This window comes from Neoarthrinium moseri, assembly GCF_022829205.1.
Source record: "Neoarthrinium moseri strain CBS 164.80 chromosome Unknown scaffold30_Wmoseri_CBS_16480, whole genome shotgun sequence".
Classification (NCBI taxonomy): Eukaryota; Fungi; Ascomycota; class Sordariomycetes; order Amphisphaeriales; family Apiosporaceae; genus Neoarthrinium; species Neoarthrinium moseri.
Genome location: NW_026055144.1, coordinates 143,092 through 157,933, shown reverse-complemented (window position 1 = coordinate 157,933; position 14,842 = coordinate 143,092). Strand labels below are relative to the sequence as shown.

Below are 14,842 nucleotides of genomic sequence, written 5' to 3'. Positions count from 1 at the left end.
GCGAGCCAGTGGTGTGAGGAGTGGGTAGCAGCTGAGATGTGGTGAATGAAAGCAATCACTGTTCGACCAAAGTGAAATAAGCTGGTGAATGTAGATCGCTATTGCTGATCCAAGGTATCTTCTATTGACCTAAAAACAAGGCAAGCAAGGCATCGCTTTCTCGCTGAAAACAGTGGTCTTGCTCTACAGAACAGCGTCCAATGACTGAAATTTTGAACGCCCATAACGCCATTTCGTGCGAGAACTGTACCCGGAAGGATATCCATCTACCCCAGCTTTACAGCGTCGATGCAATGGCTTCCTCCAGAATATCCAGGCCACTTTCTAGCTCTTCTGCGCTGATAGTGAGGGGTGGCACGAATCGCAAGGTATTGGTACCGGCGGAGATGATCAGCAAGCCTCTCTCGCGGGCTGCCTTGATGATCGCCGTAGGGTCTTGCGTGAGCTGCAGACCCAGGATTAGACCCTTGCCGCGGACTTCGCTGATAAGGTCTGGAAATCGTTCTCGGAGTTGAGCAAATCGGTTCCTCAAGACCTCCGATTTCTCGACAACACCCTTCTGCAGAGCGGGATCTGTCAATCGAGACACCACATAGTGTGCCAGTCGGCATGCCATCGGGTTGCCGCCGAAAGTGGTCCCGTGGTCACCAATCTTGATCTTCTCGCTCACAGTGTTGTTTACGACGGTGGCGCCGATGGGGAATCCGTTGCCAAGAGCCTTTGCAGTGGTGATAACATCGGGATGGGCCTCCTTAGGTAGATGACCGTGAGCCCAGAAGCTACCAGTTCGGGACATGCCGCACTGGATCTCATCGTAGATGAGCACGGCACCGACTTCTCGGCACCGCCTGGCCAATGCGATCAGGAACTCGTCGGTCGCAACGTTGACACCTCCCTCTCCCTGGATGGGCTCAATGATGACACCGCATGTCTTATCCGTGACCAGCTCGTTGATGCCAGCAACGTCGTTGTATGTTCCGTACTTGAAGCCTGGCAGCATCGGCGCAAAGGGCTCCTGGTATTTCGGATTCGGTGTGGCCGACAAGCTTCCCATGGTTCGGCCATGGAAGGAGCCGTGGAAAGAGACAAACTCATGCTTGGCCCCCGATGGGTCCAACACCTTGCCAACCTTGCGAGAGAATTTGATCGCCGCTTCGTTCGCTTCCGAACCCGAGTTGCATACGAAAACTGTCTCGGCATCGTGCATGGCGCCGGACTCGAGGGTCTTCTCGACAAGGAGCTTGGAAAGGGCGCCGGTCCAAGGGTTGTAGTAAAGGTTCGAAGCGTGCAATAGGGTCTTGGCCTGGTCGGCGATGAGCCTGGCCATACCTGGATCGGAATGGCCAAGTCCATTGACAGCAATGCCGGACGTGAAGTCCAAGTACTTGCGGTTCTCGAGGTCCCACAGGTAGGAGCCTTCGCCTTGGACAAACACAGGCGGCGGCCGGGCGTATGTTGCCAGCATGTATCTCTGGTGCTCCTTCACCATGGCCGCACTCGGGGAGTCCTCAGCGGGATCCGGATTCGGCAGGGCGGCATCTCTGGCGATGGCCGACTGGGCAGCCCGTGGGAGGTTGGAGGTGGCTGCAGCCGCCTCTGACGAGAGGCATCGTCGGCCAGAGGTCGCCAGTCGTCGAATCGGGAGTCGGAAGGCCATCGCGGGAGGGTTGGAAACGCAAAGACACAAAATGACGCTGCAATCTTCCGCGCCAGGTCGGGTAGAGAGGACTGGCTACCAGATTATGGAAGTCTTTTAAAAATGATCGTCTGATTTACCCGCTAGCGCTATCGATAAAGGAGGCCGCCGCCGAGGTCGGCAGCCATCGGTGACTAGGACCGTAAAACAGTCAGGAACATGGGATCGCCCGGCCAATGGCAGCTCGTCGTCGCGAATTTTTGACTGGATCAGGCAAGTATCATAAGAATCGGTCTTGTTAAATGGCGAGTTTACTCATTGATGGGAGTCATCGCTGTGTTGGTTTCGAGGCATAGTGTTGCTGGCTTGCAAAGGGCGCGCTCTGCATGGCAACCGCAGTGGCGCTACGTCTGGTGGCCTCGACCCTGGAGTTGGGGCTCCTAGTGTTCGCGAGATTAAAGCCGCTCATAGAACAAGTACCTACCGAGTATGCTGCGTAGTTATAGTTGATAACCAATGCAGTAACTCCAAGTCTCTGATTGCAAAAACTCACGTCGTCTCACCACAACGGGGACTGACAGATTGCTAAATCCGCTTGCATAAATTCAGATGTACGAAGCTCCTGGCCGTGCACAACTCTCGATGCGAATAGTGCTGTCTTACATTATGTCAGACGCCCGCCCCCCGGCCGTCTGCTAGAAGCGGGCTGGCGGGGGCCCCATTCCAAGCCACTGGGATGCGTCAGGTGGGATGCCAACTTTCACATGTCAGCTCGACGCAAACGTCAGAACCAAGTTTAGCCAAAGCAGCCATTCACGGCTCTCCATTTCGCATGACCGTGACGGCCTCTCACCCACGCGGCCAGAGCCTTCGGTGGCATGATGCGGCTCCAGACTCTCGGACCATCGCTGTCCAGGATAGCCGGTCGTCTCTCCCCATTTCCTCGGCCTTTGCGACTCGCATTCTGCGTTGAATGAAGCACAGCTACCCTTGGCCCTCTGTCCCCCTGCTGTTCCGTCTGATGCTGTAACTATCCAATATCCCTGTACCTGACTCGGCATACCTGCAGGCCATGCTGCAGACCCGTGACCTCCATTGCTCCCACCAGCCACTGCTCATCCATCATTCTTGACCTCACGAACCCTTCCTCTGGTTCTCGACGGAGGCTCCGGAACGGCTGATCTGCCACTCTTGCTTCTGGCCTGTTCTCATTCTGGCATCCCTATGGAAGTACACTCCCAGATATCAATATGCTCGACCACGTATTGGGTAGGCCATCGGTCAAGTCGCGGAGATTCCAGGTACTCTCTGTGCTAGCCTTTTGGTCCTTCTACCTTTTGAAGTATGCCTAGCTCTCTGGCAGAGGCTGTTGTCCGCTTGCATTGGCTGACTGACAATCGACAGAGGCAATCGACATGGACCACCTTTCGTTCGGCTACTGTCCAAGTTGTCGACCAAAAGGCTGACGGCCTGGCAAACCGTGCTCTTCACGATGATGTACCAATACGCAGCCAGGAACTTCAGTACGTTAGTAGGACTGGCCAGCCCCGAACCGATGTCGAACATGTACGAAAAGGCATACTTTCGAGCGACTTGGGTGTTAACTGCTCTGGATGCTGGGTTCTGGACCGCTATGAAGATCAAGCAGAAATGGCTACGGGACCTGGCGAGCTTCGTGTTCTCAATATTTTATCTAGTCGCTGCGGAGCGGGCTGATGAGAAGGTCCGGAAGGTAAGAGGGATGCTCACCGTGGAACACCTGCGTGTAAGTTGGGACAAGGGAACGACGCCATATCTACAGTTCTTCCAGAACTTGATGCGACCGCGGTTTACTCGCTGGCCGCCCCGAGCCATTCGCATACCCCGACCGAGCACGAGCGATTATAAGGAGCCAGTCTCCGGGTGGCTATACTATGATGGGCCTATTGCTGATCTGGAACACATCAACAAGATGATCCTCGACATTCCCGGCGGCGGGTTCGTTGCCATGGACCCGAGAACCAACGACGATAAGCTGTTTGCATGGGCGGGAAAGACAGGTCTACCAGTTCTGAGCTTGGACTACAAGAAAGCACCGGAGTACCCGTATCCATATGCGTTGAACGAATGCTTCGACGTGTACACCACGATTATCAAGAGCAGGGGCAGGTGTGTTGGCATGTCCGGCCGACATATCCCAAAGATCGTGCTCACTGGAGACAGTGCAGGAGGTAACCTTGCAACGGCCTTGACTTTGATGGTGATTGAAAGTGATATTGGCAGCAGGCGCCCAAGCCTCTCTCCAGGAGAGCTTCCGGTGCCTGACGGTCTTGTCCTTCTATACCCCGGGTTGGATATGAACATTGGCAACTGGATGTCTGACGAGCAGATGGCGCTGGTCAAGGATAGAAGGATGCGCGTCACGAACAAGGACTACTTGCGACGCAAGAGTACCCAGTACACTGATCTCGTCGGGACACCACACGAATCTGATGACGAGGAAGATCCGCAGGCGCAAAACCTTGCAGGGTCGAAAACGTCCGAAGAAGCTGTCAGCACGGATCCTGAGGGCATGCGCAGCCCCCATCCCGAATTCTCACACGCTCATCCCCAGACTTGGTCGAAACCTCAAGAGGCAGCGCAAGCGTCCAAGAGAAGAGACAGCAAATCGGCTTCGCACAAGTCTAAGCCACTCCGCACTCGCCTTGCCATGGCTTCCATGATCTCGTACTTCAACGATCGTGTGCTGACGCCGGAAATGATGAGAGCCATGATCATCCTCTATGTTGGACCGCATAACCGACCTGATTTCTCACAAGACTATCTGTTGTCGCCTATTTTGGCGCCTGATATCCTCCTGCAGCGGTTCCCCAAAACCCACTTCCTCACTGGCGAACGTGACCCTCTCGTTGACGATACGGTCATCTTTGCCGGGCGACTGCGCAAGGTCAAGCAGGCATACCATTCTCAACAGACTTCTCAAGGCCTTGGCGCTTTGGATGAGGTCTCGGACTTTGATGAGAAGAACGTCGCAGAGGTGGTACTCATACCTGGCATCAGCCATGGGTTCACACAATTCCCTACCATCTACCCGCCAGCATGGAAGCTCATCGACCGCTGTGCGATGTGGGCCGTAGACCTGCTCAATGCCGCAGAGCTGCGTGAAAGACAACAGTTTGACCAGAGAGCCAGCCGGCACCACCGCCGCGTAGACTCGAGTGGTGATGAGGACAAGCCCTTAGAAATCAACATGACGAGAGCAAGGGGTCGGACAACCAGTGATGAGAGCACGGGCAGAGGCACACCACCACAGGATTCACCTGCGGAGAACCAGAAACCAGGAGATTCCACCAGGAGGAGGATCAACGGCAAGGCCAAGTTTGGTCAGAAGACCAAGAGCTTAGTCAAGCTAAACAGCTCTGATGATCTTCTGGGGCGACGAATGCAGGGTCTGGCTGGGCCTCTGACGGGCACTCACGACGACGATGATTGAACGGCAGTAGCGGCAGGCTTCACTTTGGACACACTTAGATAAATCTAGAATGTACATGGTATCCCATATATCACGCCCAATTTTCCATATGTCTGTGTGACCTCAAGCTAAAATCGGAGTCTCGGCACAATCCGGAAATTGTAGCAAATGAGCAGACACAGGGAGAAGGCTTAGCACGGATTTCCAGAGCTGAAGCGTCTCCCAGGGTGGTATTGGGCTAGCTTGGTAGCGAGTATGTGGTATTCTTCGCTTTCGGCCTGCGCGGGTCGATCTCACCCCACCTACGGACAGACAGCCCAGGGGCCAAGCAAGAGTGCCGGATCTTCACCGACTGGACATGCTGAGTTGTAACACATACGAGGTCGCCTGGCGCTCCACAAATTGTATCTAAACTGCTTGATTGAGTAGAAACTCATTGCTTATCACAGCTACGCCGTCGTGAGTTGTAACAGCGCGGGAGCCCAGCTGCTACCCAGAAGGGCGTCCGCTCGTCGAGCGTACGATGATGTCATCCAATCCAAAACTGCCTCCCAGACACGCAACTCCCGGATGAGAGTACGGGAGAAATGCAACCCCAAGCAGGTAATTGAGGAGCTTGAAACAGACGCCACAACTAACGCGGGCCTGCCATCTTCATGCCCTAAGTCTACGCATTATCGAAATCCTGCACCGAGAGGAGATACCAACATCGTGCGAGCTGGCGTGCTTTAGTGATTGGATATACCCGCAACTTTGAGGCCTCACCCCTGCTAGCGCTGTGTCGTGGGCGCAATCCCGTGGCCAAGCTTTCTTGCCGGCTGCATGGCCCGCAACGGTGGAATGGCGGTGGCACCCCCCAGATGCCCCCTAAAACACGTATCCCACGCACGATGTGTGCGTCAACACTGGGCCGGGGCGGGATCGAAGAGGGTGAATAAGTTGGATCCGGCCAAGGGGCGCTCACTCAGGGCCGCGCTGGCCAAGTGGGGTGTAGCTCCGGAAGCTATTTGCGTAGCAGACACCATGATTGGGATCAGAAACATGCCGCTTGGCTTGCTCAGGCCTCCGATGAGCCAGACTTCTAGCTCAGGAACCTCTCTAGCCATCTCGATCTGCTACCTAGGCAGTCCTTCAAACAAGCTGAGGCCAATTGGTCTTCTATAAATCTGCCAAGACCTGACGTCGAACCACCCCCAAGCCATTCTTTGTTCCTGTCAACTTCTCCCACGGCGCTTACTGCATAGTACCCCGCATCCCCCCTTTCACCCCGTACCTCTCTCTATCTAAGCTTGAAGCTACCGGCGGTGAAGGTCGCTTGGGATCGCCTTGAAATCCAAGGCATTCTCAGCGGATATCACCTCGCCTCTCCTCTTTCGAAACCCACTTAGCTTAGTTGTTGTTAAACCACCTCGCTCGACCACCGCCAAGATGGTCCATCTTGCCGCTATTCCGAAGGACAATGAGCTCGGCACTCTTCCCGAGGCCGTAAAGAAGATCTCACTTCAGCTCAGCAACGAGCAGGACTCGTTCACTACTAGTGTCTATGGCTCCAAGTTCGCCGCCGAGGACCTCCCCAGGCATGAGATGCCCGACGGTGAGATGCCCAAGGAGGTCGCGTACAGAATGATCAAGGACGAGCTCAGCTTGGACGGGAACCCCATGTTGAAGTAGGTCGCTTGAACCCGCAATGATGAGGGTTCTATTCCTAGCCTGTGCTCATGAGCTGACACGCTGGTCTTCCTTACAGTTTGGCTTCGTTCGTCACGACGTACATGGTAAGCGATACGCACATGGGTGTCTGATCGTATCTAACTTTCCATCAGGAAGAGGAAGCTGAGAAGCTCATGGCCGAGAGCTTCTCCAAGAACTTCATTGATTATGAAGAGTATCCACAGTCTGCGGACATCCAGAACCGTTGTGTATCCATGATTGGACGTCTGTTCAACGCGCCCACTCACAACGGCAGCAATGAGGGCGCAGTCGGCACTTCTTGCATCGGCAGTTCCGAGGCCATCATGCTGGGTGTTCTGGCCATGAAGAGGCGCTGGAAGAACAAGAGAAAGGCCGAGGGTAAATCCACGGAGAATCCCAACATCGTCATGTCCTCGGCCGTTCAGGTCTGCTGGGAGAAGGCTACCCGATACTTCGAGATTGACGAGAAGCTGGTCTACTGCACCCCCGATCGATACGTCATCGACCCCCAGGAGACTGTTGACCTGGTCGATGAGAACACCATCGGCATTTGCGTGATCTTGGGTAGGTAACACTTGAATCCGCCCGCCAAGCATCTTGGGAGTCTTTCCAGGGGTACTACGTGCCACTGAGACACGTCTTCTGTGACGCTGTTACGTCAACGGAGAATGAAGCTCGATTTGGATACTGACTCTTGGTAGGAACGACTTACACAGGCGAGTACGAGGACGTCAAGGCCGTCAATGACCTACTGGTCAAGAAGGGCATGGATACACCTATTCATGTTGACGCCGCTAGCGGTCAGTTTTATCTCAGATCTCTATCATGTACTGGAACTGATGCGTCATTTTAGGTGGCTTCGTTGCGCCGTTCGTTGTTCCTGATCTTGAGTGGGACTTCCGACTCCAGAACGTTGTATCCATCAATGTGTCTGGGCACAAGGTACGTTCTACTTTGCCTACGATTGTGCACAGGACTTAACAATTGGAAGTACGGTCTAGTTTACCCGGGTGTCGGTTGGGTAGTCTGGCGCGCCGCAGAGTTCCTTCCACAGGAGCTTGTTTTCAATATCAACTACCTGGGAGCTGACCAATCTTCCTTCACCCTGAACTTCTCCAAGGGTGCCAGCCAAGTCATTGGCCAATACTACCAGCTGATCCGCCTTGGCAAGAAGGGGTACCGGGCCATCATGAGTAATCTGACCCGCACAGCTGACTACCTCTCGGAATCTCTCGAGGCCCTAGGCTTCATCATCATGAGCAAGAAGTCCGGTGAAGGACTGCCCCTTGTTGCCTTCCGCCTCAAGCCCGATGAGAACCGTGGTTTCGACGAATTTGCGCTGGCACACAAACTTCGGGCTCGTGGCTGGGTTGTTCCCGCATACACCATGGCCCCCCATACCGAAGGCCTAAAGATGCTCCGCGTGGTCGTTCGTGAGGACTTCACCAAGAACCGCTGCGATGCTCTCATCTGTGACGTCAAGCTCTGCTCCGAGCTTCTGGAGAGCATGGACAAGGAGTCGATCAAGAAGCAAGAAGAATTCTTGCGCAACCACGCTATCAACAGTTCGCAGGCGAAGCACAACCACCCTAGATACCGCGTAAGTTCTCTTGCCATATTTCTTCGCACCCGTAGTATCAGATCACACTGCTAAGACATGCCTACAGAAGGAGAAGCACTCTATCCAGGGCAAGTTCGGAAAGACGCATTCTATCTGTTAATAACTTTGTAGCGCTTGGCTTGGGGATGTGGTTGCCGAGTCCATCGCCTATAGGGAAGACAGAGACACAATAAGAGAGATTTGAGTGACAAAAAGTTCAAGAATGACAGGTTTGCGGGTCATTTTCTTGCAGAATCTAATAAGACCGAGCAATCCAGCCAGCAGGGTTACTGAATAGCCTTTGCGCTATCTAGATGCCTATCAATCAAGAAGTTGTCCGACACGAGATATCAACAATTCCCTATCGGAGATGCAAGTCATGCCCAAGGTTTCACACAAGTGTTTCAACTGCCTCGTCCGTACTATACCGTAGTACACTGGCAGTATCCCGACAGGTGATTGGGCTTGAAGTGACTTTTCCCATTGGGCCTGTAAGCCATAGTGGTATGTCCCGTGTGGAGTGGTTTAGCTGAGTTGCTTAGTTCGTTTCCTCTGAGCCCACTGACCAAATCCCTCGCAAGAATTCCCTATGAAGAACCTAAAGCAGACTCGCCAAGCATAGACGCGTCCTCAATCCCCCGCTGTGATGCCAGATCGCGTTTAGTGAAGTCCAGATCCCTCACTCACTTTGTACCATGTAGATATCCCTCAGGAACTCAAGTCCCCACCCGCAGGGGGGAAACGTCAGCGAAACGAACCATCCGGCATCCAGACTCCAGAGTCCAGAGCCGCACTTGCTCGTACGACATGGGACATTTTAGACTTCTGAGTGGAATCACGGTACCAGATCGGCCCCGAGACGAGACGCCTGGTTTTTAAATTAATTTATCCCAATCTTGGTTACCCCTGCGCTGTCAACGGTTGGCCTGAGCAGGGGGGCACCGTGGCCCATGGCGGAGAAATATTTCAATAGTGAGATTTTAGATCCCGGGCGGCATTAGCAGCCGAGCCTGCCAAAATGCAAGCGGAAATGGACCTGGACCTTGAAAACGCACGGAATCCGGCTGGGTTCGGCCGCATCAACTCCAGGTCCGTGGCAACCTGGACAAGCCGGGGTGGGAAATACGCGTATTAGGAGCGACGTGCGGATCCGTCTCTCTAGTCTAGTAATTATCGGAATAGAGGCTTATCAGGTGCGAACTGTAAAGTAGTTAGGTGTTTCAGGTGTTTGGCGGCTGAAAGTCGCGAGCAAGAAGAGCCTTGTAGCGCGCCAAAAAAGGTACTGGACTCAATTGATTCATTCGCCCCGTCTGGCGAACTATGAATTCGCTATGCTAACCAGCCTGGATTAGAACCCGGTCTATCACGGCCCCACCACCAGAAACACCAGTCCGGTTGTCATGTCTTCGTGAGAACCATGAGAACATTTTTTCCCAAGTGCCAGAAACAGCCAACGACGCCTCGCTTTCCCGCCTACACGTCGCCTCGCGGGAATTTAGAAATTAGACCCTCGTGGTCGGATGCAAGGAAATAAACAAATGAACGAGAATAGAGCCTCAGTCCACAACCGCTGTATTAGTACTATCCGCCAAGTATTGAGGGATACATAATGACTTCTTTGTTGCGCATAAAGTCATGGTTTAAATAGATAGCTTGAGACACAGAAATTCAGATCTTCGCAGCTTCGTTATGCAGGAGAAATTCAATTCGCTCGTCCAGAAAACCCAAGGCAAAAAAATAAGCGGGAAGTAGCGCAGCAAGAAGAATGGTATCGGTTCGTAAAACAGAGCTGAATCGTCGTTTCAACGTGGGGAATCTTGACGGGATGCAAACAAGAGGGAAAACGTAGAACGCGTAAGGAAATAGAGTCTGTATAGATGTCTAGTAACATCAAGATTCTTGTTTTTTGCCGCCGGAGATGAATTATGATACAGGACTCATTCGGTTGTAAATGCGTCATATTGCCTCCATCCCTTGTTGCTCTCTTGAAATTCAAATTAAGAAAAAATGACAGGTTGCAAAAGGTGTGGTGTAAGCAGAATCTTTTCACTGCAAGAAAAAGATCCACGAACAACCACCACCTTTTGTTCTCGTGTATATACGGTGCTGGCTGAACAAACGAGGCCCCGATCGCATTAGATTCGGCTTATATTATATTCGCGATGCTGATCCGCTCCGTGCTGCGTTTCGGGCCGCCGGGTGCCGGGCTATTGTTGCCGCTGCTGTCTGGGCCCATATTGCCACTCCGCGGCACAGACGGCCCTTGCTCCATCTTGATAGGCGGCAGCGTCGGCGGAAGGGCAGACGGGGTATATGTAGGAGCCGCACTCCAAGAGCCCACGGGAGTTCGGAGAAGGCCGTCCAGCCGGTCCCAGCCTCCCCAGTCTTGCTGCTCGTCGGGGGCGAGGCCGGTTCGGTTTTCGACGCGATTCAAGCCGCCGCCGGCCGGGGCACCCGGGGCGATGTGGTCTTGCTCTCCCCCAGCCCAGACCCAACTCGTCTCGCTTCCGGCTTGCAGGTCGGCGGTTACGTAAGCGAGTAGTATTTCGTCGGTCAGAATGCGCTCCTGTACTGCCTGAGCTGAAGAAGACTGCTGTTGGTAGCCCTGCCCAGGAATTGGTCGTGAATAGTAAGCAGTCAACTCGGAGCGTCTGCTTGACACAGCTTGGATGAAGAAAGCCAAGAAACGACCGCATGAAATTGCAACATCGCGCCGAGCGTCTATCGATTTTAGAGCACGGACGCAGGTGGCTGCATATTCGTTGTGTCCCGTCAAGACCAAAAACAATGCTGACCGGAAAATATGGATCGTCAAGAGCGACGTTGCTGTGTCCGCCAAAGAAGCACTTGTACGGCCTATTAAAGCGGCTGTCTCAAGCGCCGTGTGTGTACATTGCTCTATTGCTACCGTCCTCACTTCTGGGGAGCAGTTTGGCCCCAAATTATGCCTGTGCAATAGAAGCCTGGTACTCAGAAGATAGGCCAAAGGCATCAGCATGTGAGGGGGGATCGGTAGGTTGCTCGACGGGTCGCAGGCAGCCGGGAAAGCCCGTTGGCAGGCTGCAAAGTGCGCATCGAAGGTCGACAGTCGTGTCGGAGCAATCGCCGGGAACGAGAAGGCTTGCGTAAGGGCGGGAATCGAGCGCACGACGTTTATAATAACATGGAGTGAATGCGTAAGTGGCTCCACGTTCAGGGGGTGCATTGGGCCCTCGTGTTGCAAAAAATGGTCGTCAATGGGTTCGGGAAGGGAAACATCGCAGTCAGAGTCGTGTATCAACGAAGGGCGTCCCAATTCCAAAGCCATGACACGGTCCACAATGTATATTGCCCACCACACTCTCCGTCGCATGTCAGCGTCTACCCTCGAGCGCGTTGTTGTTTCCAGGTGCAGGCTGATATCTTGGGCGGCCCGGACAGCCCTTCCCAGCCAAGTCCAGGCTGCGGATTTCAGATTCAACTCGGTCAAGGTCAGAGCTGTCAAGAAGGTAGCTCGAACGTTGTCGAGGACAAAATAATTGTTCCACGGGTCGGTGAGACCTCGCGAGATTTCCAAGAATTCCGTTGCTCTGTAAGTCCGCTCTGGATGTGGATCAGTACTAAATAAGCTGCCCATAGCGAGTACTGCAAAGAACATCGAAAGCCACGTTACTGGAGCCCGCTGTAAGCCCCCAGGATGGTACAGGTCTTCAACTTCACGCTGTAGTGTTGGCCAATGGAGTAACGGCATCATGATGTGGACTGCCCCGTAGTATGAATGCAATAACGCTGTCACAGCCGCTTTTGGCGGTAACTGCGGTAACGGAGGGTCGAACAAGACGGTCTGGGGCGATTGTCGGTGCGGTATAGGGGGTTTGAAGAGTCCTTTCGACAAGTTTCGGAAATTCGCTCTTTCTCGTCCAAGATCGTGGTGTGGCGCGGCGCGTCTTCTACGCTTGGGGTCAGAGCCGATATCTGGTATTGGAACGAGGGTTTGGTCGACTGTGTCTGTGTCGATATCCATTGGCCCATCCCGCTCGTTCAGCATGCGGCGTAGACTGCTGTTCTCCCTACGCACACGCTCGATTTGTTTCTCCAGATCCTGAACCTGTTTGATGGAGGACATCCGCCTGTTTGTCTCCTTGGTGAACTGACACTTGACATTGCGGCTGGAACATTCCGAACAGCTGGTTGTTTCTGTGGCATCGCACTTGACTTTCCTCTCGCGACAGGCATCACAACTAGGATCTTTCCTCCTTTGTCGATACGCCCGCTTCTGTGCCTGCACGTTGGCAGATAGTTGAGCGTTTGAGAGTCCAGGTGTGCCGACTACTGACTCGCTTGAAGGTAAAGAATCCCGGCCCATTAGAGAATTTCCCGTCATTGGCGTGTAAGGTTGAAAAGCTGGTTGACTGGCGGACGGCAGAGGGGGTATGCCAATGGGCTGGGGGGCGTGGACAGTGCTTGTCCTCGTGCTGGTACCCATCAAACTGCCCATATACTGTGACGAAGGTTTTGGCGAAGTCGCCGACGACACAGAGGAAGAGTCGTATGACCTGGTGGATGGGTTCGGTGATCGAGGAAATGGATTGTGCGACGATGTTGCCATCGTGGAGAACTTGAGACTCCAATAGTCTTCCACTTGATTGGGTAGGCTCTCCACAGGCTCCCCAATGGATTGGATACTAGGAAGCCTCCGGTCAAGGAACATGCAGAACAATGTTGCAGGTATCTCTTTGGGAAGGGCCTAGTATTTGAGCAGGACTCGGAACTGTCTCCCCACAACGGGATACTTGAGACGGCAAGTATGCAACAATAGCCAGCACGCGGCCGAGGACTACCCTCGTGCTGATGCTACCTCAGTCCGATCCGGTTCAGACAAACCTCAGAACTGTACTCCTGTAGATCCTGCTGGCCAGCGCCCGTGAGTGCGGCAGCGCTGTGCAACTCCAATACTGTTGGAAATCCTCCAACTCACCACACTCTACTCCACTGACCGAGGGAAGCGTTTCGCACAGTACAGGTCAATGCTGTACGCCGAATCTGGTAACAGTGTGCCGGGAGAAGAGGCAGTTAAGCATCTATCGTTTGCGGCTCTCCTTAGTTGGTGGTCATGCTTGGTCCAGGTTGGAAACGCCTGGAGGATGGTATTGCCTAATCAGGAAGCCAGACAGAGGATTGTCGAACCGAAGACCTAGATATCAAAGCCTGAAAGCTCTAGGGGGTGTTACCGAGTTGGCGGATTCGGCAACAGGATATCAGGTTGGTAGGTCCGTGGCAAGGCGACTCTTGGTGACAGAGTGGAAGGAAGTACGGCAGAGGCTATGATTTGAGGAGAGAGTAAGTGAACTGCGATCTAAGTCGGCTCGCGGATGTCCATAGTGGTTATCCATCTACACAGCTTCCCTGGTCCACTACCGGGGCTCTCCGTGCGCCTAAGCAGAATCGGAAATATAATCTGGAGGGGTGAATCCTCCTAGGAGCCCCCCCTGCACCCCTGCAAATGACAAGAGGGAAAAACCGAACAGGGCTGTGAGTGATGTTCATGGGCCAAAATCGCTAACGTGTTTCGAGGCGGAGGTGGGCCGTCCTGGTTGTTACCTTGGACTAGGGACTAGGAAACCCTTGACCCCTGCGTGTATCCTTGGGGAGGGAGGAAAGCGAGCCGGTCGAGGATGGCGAATCGGCTACTACTCAAAATAAGGCCCTCTGCCGCAGCTAAACCGACTTCTACCCGCTCCTTCGATGATACGTACTGCATGTAGGCGGGCATCACATTTCTACTGCATATGATCTCTTTTGTATTGGGTCAGATACTATCTGCTGCTTGACGAAGACCATCTGCCATCATCCCAGCCGTGCGGTGCAGGCAACTGGGATATCACGGCAGCAACACTCGATGCCACAGGGCTGTCTGCAGTTTGTGTGGATTCCCCGGTGCTAATTACGAACGTTTGACAGATGGTGGTCGGAGGCGTACACAGGTACCTACTTTCATGCACGCGGCGGTGTCATGCACACTCAGCGAGGCAGATGGGACAATGAAACATACGTACGTTAACTGTGTCTTGTCAGGCTAGAGCAGTCCGTAAGTGCGCGGAAAGTTGTAGGTTCCGATAACATGGCTAGCTGTATTGGTATGGATCCGGGAGCATACCCAGTATGCAACACCCACGCCGAGTGGGAGTCTCGAGTGCCATCTACATAGTAGGTGGGTTTTAGCGCTGGGTACTCATTAGTCGAGACGGTAGCTTTTAGCAAGCGTTAGGTCGACCAGCGACTCGGCCCCGTGAAGAAGAGCCAAGCTCCCGGGATGGACACGATACGCCTTCTAGGCCGAGATGAAGCCCACGCCATTTCCAGGCTCCGCGTGCTGTAGGGCCTCGAAGACTGTGACCTGTCGAGTCGAGAGGCAAGTCGTGTTGGATGTGCTACCACCACTGCTAAGTCGACCGCCCGGGGCCGATAGGTACAGACTTTTGGC

The 14,842-nt window shown here is 53.8% G+C and overlaps 4 protein-coding genes across 4 annotated transcripts; 2 read left to right on the top strand and 2 right to left on the bottom strand.

Annotated features, from left to right (window-relative positions):
- Positions 1 to 277: 277 nt before the first annotated feature.
- On the bottom strand, positions 278 to 1,657 carry JN550_007660 (uncharacterized protein; the record flags this gene model as incomplete). Its single annotated transcript, XM_049319534.1, has 1 exon — positions 278 to 1,657. One exon carries the CDS (start codon positions 1,655 to 1,657, stop codon positions 278 to 280), a length of 1,380 nt encoding a protein of 459 aa, XP_049170317.1.
- Positions 1,658 to 2,886: 1,229 nt separating this feature from the next.
- JN550_007659 (uncharacterized protein) lies at positions 2,887 to 5,108 on the top strand (the record flags this gene model as incomplete). The annotated part of the gene is made up of 2 exons (XM_049319533.1): positions 2,887 to 2,978; positions 3,041 to 5,108. The coding sequence occupies 2 exons, from the start codon at positions 2,887 to 2,889 to the stop codon at positions 5,106 to 5,108; spliced, it is 2,160 nt and encodes a 719-aa protein (XP_049170316.1).
- Positions 5,109 to 6,515: 1,407 nt separating this feature from the next.
- On the top strand, positions 6,516 to 8,500 carry JN550_007658 (uncharacterized protein; the record flags this gene model as incomplete). The annotated part of the gene is made up of 7 exons (XM_049319532.1): positions 6,516 to 6,754; positions 6,835 to 6,862; positions 6,911 to 7,343; positions 7,481 to 7,579; positions 7,633 to 7,721; positions 7,771 to 8,379; positions 8,447 to 8,500. The coding sequence occupies 7 exons, from the start codon at positions 6,516 to 6,518 to the stop codon at positions 8,498 to 8,500; spliced, it is 1,551 nt and encodes a 516-aa protein (XP_049170315.1).
- A 2,025-nt stretch (positions 8,501 to 10,525) lies between these two features.
- On the bottom strand, positions 10,526 to 12,967 carry JN550_007657 (uncharacterized protein; the record flags this gene model as incomplete). The annotated part of the gene is made up of 1 exon (XM_049319531.1): positions 10,526 to 12,967. One exon carries the CDS (start codon positions 12,965 to 12,967, stop codon positions 10,526 to 10,528), a length of 2,442 nt encoding a protein of 813 aa, XP_049170314.1.
- Between the last annotated feature and the right edge of the window lie 1,875 nt (positions 12,968 to 14,842).